This window comes from Microtus oregoni, unplaced genomic scaffold (genome assembly GCF_018167655.1).
Source record: "Microtus oregoni isolate MIOR12 unplaced genomic scaffold, Mior012 000023F_ref0000262, whole genome shotgun sequence".
NCBI lineage: Eukaryota > Metazoa > Chordata > Mammalia > Rodentia > Cricetidae > Microtus > Microtus oregoni.
Genome location: NW_024543082.1, coordinates 7638315 through 7653047, shown reverse-complemented (window position 1 = coordinate 7653047; position 14733 = coordinate 7638315). Strand labels below are relative to the sequence as shown.

General features: G+C 43.5%; 1 protein-coding gene across 1 annotated transcript; it reads right to left on the bottom strand.

Moving 5' to 3' along the window:
- Positions 1–20: 20 nt before the first annotated feature.
- Positions 21–10722, bottom strand: Csta (cystatin A). The gene is made up of 3 exons (XM_041673389.1): positions 10647–10722; positions 3349–3450; positions 21–149 (listed from the first exon to the last, which is right to left on the bottom strand). Exons 1-3 carry the CDS (start codon positions 10710–10712, stop codon positions 21–23), a joined length of 297 nt encoding a protein of 98 aa, XP_041529323.1. The 5' UTR covers positions 10713–10722.
- Between the last annotated feature and the right edge of the window lie 4011 nt (positions 10723–14733).

Below are 14733 nucleotides of genomic sequence, written 5' to 3'. Positions count from 1 at the left end.
GTGGGAGGAATCAGGTCTCTTTAGAAGTAGGTGATTTCATCATCCTTGGTTTTGTTAGTCTGGTAACCACTAAGCACCAAATCCTCATCTTGTCCGGGAAGACCTTGAAAGACTTTCACGTGTATGTAGTTACCATTGCCGATATCCACCTGAAAGACATGAGGGTGGGGGAGATTATTCACATGACTCTACACTGTATGACAGATCAGCTGTCTTGTAAAGGTGGTGTGATAAGCCTGCCCACCTCCTTTGTAAAGTAAAATTGAGAAGCTTAGGTGCACTGGGCAGTGGTGGTGCATGCCTTTAATCCCCGCACCCGGGAGGCAGGGGAATCTCTGGGTTTGAAGCCAGCCTGGTTTACAGAGGGAGTTCCAGGACAGAACAGGCTCCAAAGCTACACAGAAAAACCCTGTCCTAAAATGCCTTTCGTCAACGTTTACCATTATATGACACTATAATGAACAACATATAAAAAGTGTGTGTCTGTGTGTGTGTGTCTTTGTGTGTGTGTGCGTGTTTGATCACACTGACTACTTACTGTAGGTCTGAAAAAAGCTGTGGCAGTATCAGTTTTAAAGATGCCAGCAACAGACTAAGGAGATGAACTCCTAGAGCTTGGGTGCAGCTTGGTTAGCACAGTGTTTGTCTGTCTAGTATGAAGCCTTGGGTTTGGTCAACCAGCACCTCATAAACCCAGTGATGTGTGCCTACTATAATCCCAGCATTGGGAGGTGGAGGCAAGGGGAACAGATACTCAAGGTCATTTTATATTACATATGAAGTTTGAGTTACAACAACCAGAGATATGAGAGACCCTGTGTCAAAACAACAACCAAACCAAGCCAAAACAACAGACAACAAAAACCAATGAACAAATGGCGAGCCTAAATTTCAACCTAGATCTCTTAGATTCCAACATCCACATCATTTTCCTTCTCTTGTTGGCTGGTTTTGTTTTGAGGAAGAATCTCTATGTAGCCCAGGCTAGCCTCAAACTCTGGGATCGTTCTGCCTTGTCTCCTGAGTACTGGGTTACAGGTGTACCCCATGCTCAGCATTTCTATTCTTCTCACTGGACAGGGTTACTTTAAAACAAAACATTTGTTTCCTCCTTGGCAAAGAGCAGTAACCTTTGCAAACATTGCTAACATTACCCAAGCCAGTGCTCTGGCTGGAAGTCTGGGCTCTGTGCTTACAGTAGTGTGAACTTCTAGCGTCATTTACCTTTCTAGAGATCAGTTTTCTGACTGGTACCAACTAACTAACTGATTGGTAGAAGTGGTTTATTTTTGTTTCATGGCTTTTTCATGAGGATCAGATGAAGAGAGGCATGGCCTGCTTATAGAATGATACTTGGCACATCCTAAGGGCACCATGGGTTATTGTTTCCACCATTCAGGGTAGGGGATTAGACTCAGGGGAGGGGATGTTGATTTTGCATAGATTTTATTTATTTGTTTGTTTGGTTGGTTGGTTGGTTTGGTTTTTTGAGACAGGGTACAGGGTTTCTCTGTAGCTTTGGAGCCTTTCCTGGCACTAGCTCTTGTAGACCAGGCTGGTCTTGAACTCACAGAGATCTGCCTGCCTCTGCCTCCTGAGTGGTGGGATTAAAGGCCTGCACCACCACCACATGGCATTGCACAGATTTTAAACACGTATGAACAAGGAATAGAAGAAAGGTCAAACCTGGGACAACCCTAACAACAAAGCCTGTGGTCCTTCATTGTACAACTCTCTCAGAAGGGACTCAAGACAGAAAATCTAGAGAGTGACTGAGAGCCTCACAGCAGTGTGCCTGCTGGAAGGAAGGAGGGAACTAAGGCCCAATGGAAGAGTAAAGGGGGAGGGGGGGGAAAGGGGAAAGGGAGGAGGAGGGGGGAGAGGGGAAAAGGGAGGGGAGAGGGAGGGGGGTGAAGGAGAATGAGAGTGAATGCACTGCAATAGGGTATTCAAGGGGAGAAATTTTCAAGATAATTTTCTAATGAGCTTTTTAAAGAAGTATGTGAGGGAATTAATTAATTAATGAAATGTATTTATTTGGATAATCAGAGTTATTAAAATAGTCTCAGTTTTGGTGGAAAATTCTTATCTTTGTGTGATTTCTTTTTCCTGAACCGCTACTTCTTTCCTGGCTATGAAGAAAGATCATGGGCGGAAGCAGTTCCTGATGAGGGATTTGCCCACAGTTTCCTCAGGCCTGGAACACGCCAGGAACTCAACTGTGATGGAACCAAACCGGTCTGTTCCTCATACACAACCCATGTTGAGCTGGCTAGCTCCACTCAAGTCATTTTTTTTTTAAACGGAATACATTAAAAAATTATATCTTAAGTAGTTAATTACTTTTTTTAAAAAAATAAATAGCACTGTGCCTTGGTCCAGTGACAAAGCAGAGTAGGTAGAAGCACCTCAACATTTGTTATCTTTGAAATCAAGATTGTCATTGTTAATACATAGAGATAAACATGGCTCCTATTTATTATCCACAGTTGAGTTTTTTTAATAGCTTCCCTTGTTATCACAGGAGAGTCAAAGTATTTTTTTCCACTGGAACTCAATCAGGACACCATTTAATTTAATTTTTTGATATGACAGGCTATACAATTTGTTTTAATTTTTAAAAAATTATTCATGTGCATGTGTGTCTGTGTACAGCATCTAGGAATAGGTGCCCTCAGAGGCCAGAGCGATCAGATCGCCTATAGCTGGAGGTCAGGAGGTGGTGAGCCTTCTGATGTGGGTGCTGGACACAGCCTGCGGCTTCTGCAAGAGCAGCATGCCCTCCTAACAGCAGGAGCGTTTCTCCAGCTCCTAAAATTTATTTTTTAAAATACTATAAATGTGACTATACTCTGTGGCTGGAGTGCCACAAGTTGGACCTTCTTGAGTTGTAAAAAGAATTATTTAAATCATATTACTAAGCCCTTATTAAAGGATGAAAGTGGCTTGAATTCCAACTAATGATTAGAGTCCTTCTTTAAGTGCATTTGATTTGGACACACATAGAATTAGGAAGTTAGGAGGTAGGAAAGGCTCTAAGACACTGTTTGGAAAATTCCCACATCCTAAGACATTATCCTCTACATCTACCTGACAGAAGAAACAGCCATGGCCGAAAACCATGTCCTGGACTGTTACTGCCTCTTTTCCTATACAGGCTCTAGAAATTAAGAACCATATAAATAAGCTTCCTATATCCATGAGGAAAAGCAAGGTAAATATCCTTCTGGAATCTTCTATCTGCAAGCGTCACGCTAGTGCCTTAACCAAAGACAAGTGGTGGAAATGAAGGTCCAGGCGGGGCAGCAGGAAATGTCACACGGGTGATAACTGAGGTTGGAGTCTAACCTTAATGAAGTAATTGATTCCAGCGACGACTTGACTTTTATACTCAGTGGCTTCAAATTTTTCATATTTCTCGTTGGTTTTCTCTTCTAGCTTTTCTCTGATCTTATGAAGAGAAAGGAAGAAATGATGTTAGACCAGGTTCAGTCTGTTTATCTGAGCTGCAAATCTGGGAACCTCATACTACCGGGAGTCCTCAGAGATGCTGATGAAGCCTGGCATAGTGGCTCAAGCCTATAATCCCAGAATTTGGAAGACTGAGGCAGGAGTATCCTGTTCAAGAGGAGCTCGGGCTATATAGAAAGTTCCAGGCTAACAAGGCTACAAATTGAGACCCAGCCTCAAAATTCAAAATAAAGCGATAAACTAAATTTAAAAAGATACAATCTTTGTTTCTCCATTAAAAAAAAAACACTTTAAGAATGTGATACGGGTTAAAAGTCAAATTATACTGCATGAGGTTGAATTAACATCAAACCAGTGTGATCTTACAGAATAGTCACAATTTAGGGCCTCCAAATAGCTCATCAAAGTAAAGTCACTTGTCACCAAGAAAGAATGACAACCTGGATTCCATCCCCGGGACTCACATTGCAGAAGGAGGAAATGGACTCCTCCAAGTTGTCCTGCGATGATCTACACACACACACACACACACACACGCATGCATGCAGGCACACACATGCAAAAACAAAAGCAAAGCAGAAACCAATATAGTCACAATTTGCAATAAAGAGCTCTAATAGTTTCATTTGTATTTGACTAATAATTAAAAACAGGACAGCAACAAGTACTACTTATTGTTTTAAACTGATTGCACAATTATTGATGAAAATGATGAATTGATTTAGGCAGTCAATAAAATAATAAAATAAATTGATTTAGATTTTAGATTTCCCCTAGCATTTCCATCTCACATGCCAACACTCATTCTAGGATCTTCCGAACCAGAACATTACAGTGGAATATTATCATGAAGGAGTCTATAAATGTTTCCAGCTGTCTCTCAACTGTCCCCTCTCCTCCAGGATCCTGCACTGCACGAACATCACGTCTCCCTAGCCTTTCAGTGGGGTTGGCTCCCAGGTCTTTCTTTGTCATTCTAACCCTGACTCTGGACTGTTCATTCGTGGTGTCCCTTGACTTTGGTTGGTCTGACTTCTCTTGTGTCTGCCTTCTCCGTTCTTTACAGCACAACTCGGTGGGTCCTTATTGCATTGTATCAGGACCCACAGTTTTCCTTAGTTGCGGATGGAGACACTGTCTCTTGGGTAGGCTGCCTGGCAGGACTCACTACTGCAAGTTACTGTCCTATCCCTCTTTGATGAACCCTAGGGGGAGGCATGCTTGGACTACACAGTATTTTCTCATCACAGAGGAGACTATTTCTCATCAGGCCTTCATCCCTTAACTTTGACATGCTTCTTGACAACATGCTTTTGCCAAATAATAATTTAGAATTTTTTCTCCCATTCCTTATGTGTTTGTTAATTAGAATTCTATTGTTAGGAAGACCTGTTCCCTCTCTACTATTGTCCTCCACTTGTCTGTTGAGATCTCCCTCAACTTGGTGTCTTTTCAGTGTGGCTCCATCCTTTTATGAGTTCTTCCTCCCTATGTGGCACTAGAACACTAACCAGACTCTTCTTTGTGTGCACATACAGTTGTATGTGACACCTACAGTTGTCCCTTGGTATCTGTAGGGGATTGGTTCTGGGATCCCCTGTAGCTAGCAAGATGCTCAGATTTCTCATGTTAAATTGTCATGAAATTTAAATGCACATCTTCTCACATGCTTTAACTCATCTCTGAACCACTTAGACCAACTAATACAATGAAACACCTAGTAAACCGTTACTCTGTGTTGCTTAAGAAATAATGACAACTGTTCTGGAACTCTCTCTGTAGATCAGGCTGACCTCAAACTCAGAGATCCACTTGCCTCTGTCTTCTGAGTACTGGAACTAAAGGGGTGTGGCACACCTCCCCTTGGCAGTAACTCCTCTCTCAATTACTGAGGTTGAAGCCTGGCTTACATTCACGATCTATTTACTTATTTAATCAGTTCTAACACACACATAATAATAGCTTTAGGTTTCCTCATCTAAAAAAAATTGTATTTACAAATCAGTATATGGGATTTCTATGTGGTTTTTGTAAAGATCCTATGAGTACTTTGGGCACACCACCTTACCGTTTCTGCCTAATCACACCTACAAAATTGTGTTGCCTTGTGAGACAGAACATTTAACGGTCCCGGGGCTTATTTCTATCTCTCCTATTAACGGATCCAAATTGCATTTTCTTCATTGTTCTTGTGTCAATCACAGGCCCAGAATTTTCCATGAGGGAACTGATTTCAAATGCTCTGACTTGTTTCCTTACAAGCTGCCCCACCTCTGGTTCACTGTGGAAGGTGCAGCCTCCTTCCCCTTTGTTGCAGCATGCATTTGCGTCCTTTAATGTGGGATGCTATGGGCCTGGATGCTGACTGGGAGTTGGGAAGTAGGGGAAGATGCGGGTGGGGAGATTGCTAGAGAACATTTAAGATTCTGAAAGTAGTTTGGCATTGAGGGAGCCTGGTGTGACAGACAGGAGCCCTTCTCCTTTCATGGCCTGCAGTTTCTGATGATGGCTGGAACCTATGTGTTTGTCACTTTGTCCTCCATCAGAGGACGGGGCACCCAGGAAACACAGTTCCAGAGTTCTTCCGGCTTTTCCGATTGCTGTTCATTTTCTAGGACCTGAAGATTTGAGCCATGGGGCATCCAACCTTAGTGACTTTCCCCAGTCTGCCATCCTTCTTCAGAGGGGAATGGCTACAAGGTAGGTAGGCAGTATTTAAGGGAATTTCACAGTGTGAAAATGGAGCAGTGAAAAATATGGTAAAGCTAGTGGGACATGTCTCATGGACATTTGTAAACTGATAAGTCTTAAAGGAAGTATGAAGAAAAGTGTGCCCGACACAAGAAAACGAATTCCCTAGACTCTGAGTGGAGGAAAAGACAGTGTAGGACTGGAGGGAAGATGGACCTGAAGCAATATGATAAACTGGGGTATGTCTTCGCCAGATGCCAGAAAGAACTGAGAAACCTGCTGGGGAACCCATGGGAGGATGGGGGGGGGGGGCATAGGACAAGGATGACATGATGGGGAGAAGATGTAGGTTTCTAGGAAAACGGCAACAAATAGAACCGAAAGGACACGCTGCTGTCCCCAGGGTCCTGCCATGACATGGACGCTCATTCATCACGCTGGAATGGTGAGCTTCCTGTGGTCCTGGGACTTCCTGGAACAGAAGTGGAGGAGGAGGAAGCGAGGGCCGTGGGAGTGACCTCTAATTGAAGATTGGAACGTCACAGCTCGCAGGATCACGGGAATCAGTAGAGGAGTATATGAAGATACTTGTCAGGGACAAATGGCCAAGAGAATCTAGCCATGTTCTGATAGAGATGGGAGGTGAGCGCCTTGAGAACGCTGCTGTGGCTGAATGCCAGGTTCTCTGAGGATGGGACAGCAGAAGTGGCTGACTAGGAAGCTTAGGTTGGAGAGAATCTGTAGATGACATCAACAGGAGCCATGACATGCTCAAGCCCAGGGTGTGCCCTGTTGTGCCGATGAGGTGTCTGTGTGGTGTCCCAGCTAACAAAACTCATGCTAAGTGTGTTGGCAGGAATGGTGTTCAGCAACCAGGTTTCCGACATGAAGATGAGCATGTGCAGTGTGCCATGCATTTGCATGTGTGATCATAGCCTTTGCTTCTAAAAATAATCCTTAAAATAACATTTCTTTCGCTCAGGTAAACATACCTGGAATTCTCTTCCAGTGACTACCTACATAGACAATAAAAGATCACCAACTGCAATCTGGACTTGCTGTTGGAGCAATCTGTTTATTTGGTCTTTCATTACACGTTATAATTTTTCATGGATGGGATGTATATGTCTTTTTATTTGATTATGTAACAATTTTTATTATTTTTTTTCCAAGACAAGGTCTTTCTATATAGCCTGGCTGTTCTGGAACTTACTCTGTAGACCAGAATGGCTCGAACTCACAGAGATCCTCCTGCCTCTGCCTGCTGAGTGCTGGGATTAAAGGTGTGCACCACCACCACCAGGCAATAATGAACATTTAAGAAAATCATGTGAACAGTTGTGTGTGTGTGTGTGTGTGTGTGTGTGTGTGTGTGTGTGTGTGTGTGTTGGGGCATGCATGTGAGCATCAGAGGACCACCTTTGGGAGTTGATGCACTCCATCATATGGGCTGGGGTGCTGAGCCATCTTGCCACCTGATAATGTTTTCTGAGTGACAAACTTTAGGAATCCTTGTCTGCCCTGAAAATCCTCACATCCTCCCGATCCCAAAGCCCCTGTCTGCCTTTCTGGGGCATGCAGGTGCCACTTTTCCATGGCACTTTCCCTTCTCTCTGGGCAACCTTTCCTTCCTTCCTCCTGGGGTCTTTCTTCCATTGTTCCTCCATTACCAATTTTTCTGCAAAGGGCAGAGGCAGCCAAGAGTTGTTTCCCCTAAGAACATTTAACAGTGGAGTTTTAAAAATACGAAAAATGTATTTAAAAATAAAAGTACAATGTAAACGACAGGCTGTGGAGATTATCTCTAGGACCCCTAAAAATCATTCTAGGGATATGCTAACCCCCCCGGCCTGACCCTGTGTGGGGTCTCAGCCAACCATAATCTTGGAGGTATGGATTCAATTTCCTGACTTAACAAGGACTTCAGTAGTATCTGCCTCATGGGTTTTTTGGAGGGGGAATGATTGATATGACTGAGAATATGCTTCCTAAAATATACAGTTTACTGCCTGCTTCTCCACCTCCCAACACGTGCTGGGGAGGGGATTGTCCCCTGAGGCTGTCTCCTGCAAGAGAGGACAGAGGAGTGATTCTGGGAGCTGAGCCACTACACTGTACTTGTTCCCCTGCCAGTAAAGGGCTTGACAGCCATGGCTAATATCTTTTTTAGTCTTAAACCTATGATTATGAAAGAGCACTTAACTACGTTTTGTTTTATAACATACCCTAGATAGCTGGACTTCCTCTATACCGTTAATTTTTCAGGAGTTGTGGTTATGCCTTATAGCCCTTTATGCAGCTTCTACAGTCTGTGGTCTGTTTCTAGACACCTAAGAGAGACTCAGGAAGTGCCCCCACCATGAAATGGTTCATATCTAGGCAGCTTGCATTGTGGTTTAAACCTGAGGCCACGGCTTGCATGGAGAAGGCGAGTCTGCTGCACTCTCTCCCCTCACACCTGCGAAAGCTCCCCAGTGTGTGGAGGCCGTGCAGTGCAGTGGAAAGGACAGATCCTTTTCTTAACCGGGTGACTCTCAGGTTTATCATCTAAAAATGGGATGGAAGGCCTTTTATGCCCCAGGGCTTTGAAGATCAAATGGAAAGTGGAATGGAAGTTAAGGCTTTTACGACTCCTTCCTGGGGTGAGGTGGCCTTGTTAAATCTATTTCTCATTTTGCTTCTCTGAAGCTGCATGAACCCATTTCTAAATTAATTTTATCACCGAAAATGCCATCCAGAGATGATGTCAGTAGCAAGGTACACCCTTCCGGTAGCTTCCTAACTTTGAAAAATTATATGATCAAAATACATTGTATGTATATATGAAATTCTCAAAGAACTCGTAAAATTATTATACTTAAAAACTACCCTAGACAGGCAGGATGACACATTCCTCTAGTCTCAAGTACTTGGGAGATGAGAAGCAGGAGGATCACTTGAACCTATGAAGCTGGGACCACTCTGAGAAACAGCAAGACACACACCCCCATTTCAAAATAGAACAATTGTTCCAGCTAACCAGGAGATCAAATATCAAAGGACCATTAAAATCTGCTGTATTGTCTAGATTTAAAGTAATTGTATTTCCCTAGTCCCCCACCCCCACCCCCCAGCTCTGGTTCCTGGAACATCTCAGGGGGATTTTTCAGGTTAGGGGATTTTTTTTTTCAGGCTACATAAACAGCAACGATGTCTCATCGGTGATATTTGTTCTTGAAACAATTTTTGTGTGCATTATTTTAATTAGTCCTCTTATCTCTTCCTTCCTACGAACGAAATGGAGGGCCTTTCCTTGGTACCCTATTTTGAAGTCTCATCTCTCACCAGCCTCCTAGGATGTCAGATATCTGGTCCTACCGGAAAGTGAAGTAGTAGGTAGGAGTAACCGCGGCTCCTGAGGGCCTGGAAGAAATGTGGACATGCAGGCCCGTCCAGCCCTCTCCAGTCAGATCTGCACTCTGTCAAGAGCCACAAGTGACTCACGTGCACATTCAAGTTTGAGAACACCGACTGCATGCGAGGATTCTAACAAAGGTGCACAGATTTAGCATTGTCTTCTTCAGAAATAAAATGCTCCAAGGTATTTATTGAAATAAACCTATGGGTAAGAACCTTAAATATTTAGCCCCTGAATTTTAGGCTGGTGACCTCCTCTAGAATGTGCAGTGCCCTAAACATGAAAGCTCCTATCTTTTCTGCTCACATAGAAGCCAATGATGCCCACCATCGTGATGTGTGCCTCTAATCCTAGCACTGAGGAAGCTGAGGCTGAAGTGCCGAGTTTGAGGCCAGCCTGGGTTACTAAGGGATAGGCCAGCCAGGATACAGCAAGACCCAGTCTCAAACAGGCAAACAAACAACAAACTGATCTTGTCTGCTGGGATGATGTTTCAGGGAGGAAAACCAAAATGATGCAAGAAGAGAAGGCGACAACAGATTACAAACCTACACCCAGGGTTTGCATGTATTTCTTTTTTATAAATCACGCAACACATTTTTTATATAGATGAGACTTAAGCAAGACGTATTAACCGCCTATAAACATTGAGTTCTGTTTTGACTGCTGGTGTGGTGCGCACAGCATCCTGGGAATAAGCTCAGGAGTCTTTAGCAACCTTAGGTGCTCACACAGATTGGCTTCAGTTAGTGAGACTGGAAAACCCCATGAGCAAGTGCATCCGAGCTCCTGGGATCACACTTGTGAGGTAAGGGTTTAGAGACCCTTTTACAAATTCTCCTTCAGCAAATGGGGAAACTGAGGCTGCGGTAAACAGTGTGACCTGGCCACTTTTACTTGGGGAATGTTGACATTTCTCTGAAAAGGCTGAATGTTCCACCTTTAGCTGCACAAAAGTCTGAATAAAACACACACATTTCTGGTTTCTGTAATTTCCCACACTCTTTTAACACAAGGACAAATTACAAACCCAATGATGAAAGCTTGATTGGGGATCAAACTTTTTCCTGAAATTGCCCCGACTCACCTTATCAGTAATCTCCTGGATTTCTGGCGTGGCCGGTCTGGCCTCTGTCAAGCCTCCTGGGATCATTCTGAGTGGCTTCTTGGCTGGGCAGGAGGCTGAGAGGAAATGATCTCGAGCACCGAGACTCGGGGGTTTAAAAGGAGTTGCTAAACTCCTCCTATAAAAGGTGTTCGCTTCCACACCAGCGGAGGGACTGGGAAATGAGTGTGGCCTCAGGCAAGTCTTCTGGCTGAGTGGAGCTGGGGGTGGGGGTGGGGGGCAATGATGAGGTGGGGGGAGTGAATAAGTGGGTGTGCCCAGAATTCAGGCCTGGTTAGTATGGGTTCCTCCCTGCTCTCTGTGCCAATTTTTTTTTTCATCCTGTTGTGCCATATGAGGAGTAACACGGGTAACCAGAGTTGCCAAATATATTTAAAGCTCGAAGAGGTCTTTGAAGAGAATAGTTAAAAATGTCAAGTCCGGTTGCTTAGAATTCACTCAGCTTTATAAAGACAACAAAACAGTCTATCTGGAGAACTTTTAGTTTCTAAAATGCGTATCCCCAAACACAAAGAATAAATAGGAAATAATCTTTATTTCTTTTTCTTCTGCTATTTATTCTCTTGTTTGTTGGTTTTTAAGAAGGGATTTCATGTATCCAGGGCTGGCTTTGAAATTACTATGAATCTTGAACTTCTAGTTCTCTTGCCTCTACCTGCAGAGTGCTGGGATTACAGGCATGTATCATGCCCAGTTTATGTGGAGATTAAATCCAGGGCTTTTGGGGTGCCAACTTTGTCATCTTCCAGATGAGCTATGTCCCCAGGCCAAGACAGCTAGATTTTTGTCGTTCAGATCTAAGCTTTTTGCATTATTTGCTTCGTGTCTTTTCTTTCCTTCCTTCCTTCCTTCCTTCCTTCCTTTCTTTTTACAGTTCAAGCTGGCCTAGAATATTTTATGTAACCCAGTCTGGACTTGAGGTCTGGCTTCTCTTGAGTGCTGAGATTAAAAGCATGTATCATCTATGGAGATACCCACCCCAACCTTGTTGTCCACAGAGTAACCCCATGAGTTTATTAACATTGTAGTCTATTTTAATAATTTGTAGCCAAGTTTTTACATTTCAACTTTTATTAAATTGCACGCTATTCTCTGTAGCTTTGGAGCCTGTCCTGGAACTAGTTCTTGTAGACCAGGCTGGCCTCGAACTCACAAAGATCCGCCGGCCTCTGCCACCCGAGTGCTGGGATTAAAGGTGTGCACCACCGCTGTTCGGCGATAAACACATATTTTATGTTATACTATTGTTTCTTTTTATTTATTTATTTATTTATTTATTTATTTATTTATTTATTTGTGTGTAGTTACAGATGGTTGTGAGCTCCTGACATGGGTTCTGGGAATTGAACTTTGGTCCTCTGCATGTTATAAACTGCTGAGCCGTCTTTGCAGTCCCTATACCCTTTTTCTGCTTACTATTTTTTAAATCTTTCCATGTTGATATGCAGACAAATGAACCAAGTTCCTTTAGTGGCCCTTTCTTCTGTTTCTTCTCTCTAACTGTGATAACATGCTAACTCACAGTTTCAATGTGCAGCCCTTTGGCAAGAGGATTTTTGTTGTTTTAGATATGTGTATTTCACTTTTATCCTAATTTCTATAAATGTTTAAAATGCAGAAGAACCCAATGAACTAACAGACATCTCTATCTCTGTCACCCAGAACTGAACATGTCTGCCACTTTTCTCGCTGGTGGAATCGCCCCAGTGGCCAGAGATAGATGGGCAGCAAGCCTTCTGCCCCCTTGCTGTTATGCCTAGCATTTCCTTCTTGATGCCCAGTAAGTCTAAAGAGAAACCCTGCCTTTTAAATGGTGGGATATTGACTGATAAGTTATTAGGCATTCAGGCCAGCCTGAATATATGAGACTCTGTCTAAAACAAACAAACAAACACAAAAATGCTAACTGACAAAACACCTTTCTTTAGCTTTACAGAACCCAGAGTGTCTGGAATCTTTGTATAGCATTAGAACCGAATGCTTTTTCTTTACTTAATCCTGTGCACCACCATCTGACACAGCCTGTGGATGTCTGTGAGGTTGAAAAGTAAAGGGAATTTGGCTTGAGAGGCCACTGACTTTTGAGATATCGTGATGTTTTGGAGAAGGGAAACAAAGCTGTGTTCCCTGAATGTCACATCCTTCTTAACCTGCTCTTGGTTTTCTTCCCCATACAATCCCTTTTTACCCCATGAATGGCCTGAGATTGAGCTTTGTGGATGACACCCCACCCCAGCTCCATCTCCCCAAGCACCTCTCCTTGGGCAAACCCTGGGCTCCTCCCCACCAGCTCTCATCTCCTAGTCATTGACCTTCAAGCGGTGAGAAACCAGGACTTAAGCAACAATTTGAACTTCCTAAATCTCATGTGAGTTGAGACACAGTAAATTTTTACTGCTTCAGTAAAGGTGCCTACAATTGTAAAAATGTAAGAGCTTGTTCTGTGTTAAGTTACTTTTCTCATTACCATGACAAAATGCCTGAAAACGCAATTTAAGCAAGGACGGGCTTATTCCGGCTCATGATTCCGGCATAAGTCCGTCATGGTGGGCAAGGCATGGCGGTAGGCATGAGCCAACTGGTCTTCCGTGTCTGAAGCCGGGAAGCAGAGAAGGGTGAATGCTGTTGCTCAGTCCATTTCTCCTTTCTATTTAGTCTAGGACCGTGGATGGCATGGTGTCCCACGTATTTAGGATGGGTTTTCCTATCTCAACTGGCCCAGTCTAAACTTCCTTCAGTGATGTGCTCGAGGTTTGTTTCCAAGGTCATCCTAACTAAATCCCATGAAGTTGATAGCATTAACCATCACGATGCGCAACTAGAGTTCTGATGATTGATCGATTTTCATTGCAGACAGAGTGTTGCTATTAAGTAACTCATGTTTTCCATGAGCTCCCCATACACTCTTGACCTTGAATTCATGATCCTTTTGAGCCGACCTCTCAAATTCTGGGATCATAAGTATGTGTCACCATGCCCATGCTAACATCTGGTGGTCATTTTCTTCTTCTTCCTCTTCCTCTTCCTCCTCCTCCTCCTCCTCCTCCTCCTCCTCTTCTTCTTCTTCTTCTTCTTCTTCTTCTTTTTTCTTTAGGGGGTATTTGGAGACAGGGTTTCTCTGTGTAGCTTTGGTTCCTGTCCTGGAACTCACTCTGTAGACCAGACTGGCCTTGAACTCACTGAGATCCGCCTGCTTCTGCCTCCCAAGTGCATCACCACTGCCTGGCAACATCTGCTGTTTTTAAATGACTTGCTCTTGTAAATTTTGCTGATTTTCAGACTCAGAAAATGACATATTAAGGTTGGGGATGTAGCTCAGTGGTAGAACTCTTTGCCTAGCTTGTTCAAGGTACTAGGTTCTATCTCTACTCACCAAGAAAAATCATTCTTTCCTAAGGCAAGTCATAGAACCCTACACCATAGACAGCCATAAAACCTAGAACCCTTGTTTGAATCCTCCCCTGCCGTTTTGTGTAGGAGATGACCCTGAATAGGAAGTAGTTTAGCTTGTCCTGCCTTGTAGTAGGTCATAAAACTTCCATTCTAGGAGGGGTTCTGCCCAGGACCACAGAGATGGACTGCCTCACAGACAGACAAGAATCTCAACAGACCAGCCTTACTGGCTCTTCTACCCAGTCTTTCACCAGGAGGCCATAAACCTTCTTGTCCAATCACAGCTGCAGTTAGCATCCATTTTTGGCCAAATAAAAACATGAAAAATGGGCAGCTGTTTCTGGGCATGTGGGTTTTCATTTCCAGAGTTTTCCATGTCATGTAAAAGTTTAATTGGATAAACGGGCAGTGCTTTTTTCTCCATGCCGCCTTTTGTCCCAGGAGTGTGAGCCTTAGACTAAGGGGGTGAGTGTTACCCCCTTACCTGCCCCTCCATGACAAATCAGCAGAATGATTCCTTTTGCACTGAGTCAAAGGTTTGAAATGTTTCTTTGACAAAACTTGCTTTTAAAAAACAATTTTTTTTTCTTGAGACAGGATTTTCCTGTGTAGGCTGGCATGGAGCTCACTATGTAGACCAGGCTATCCTTGAGCC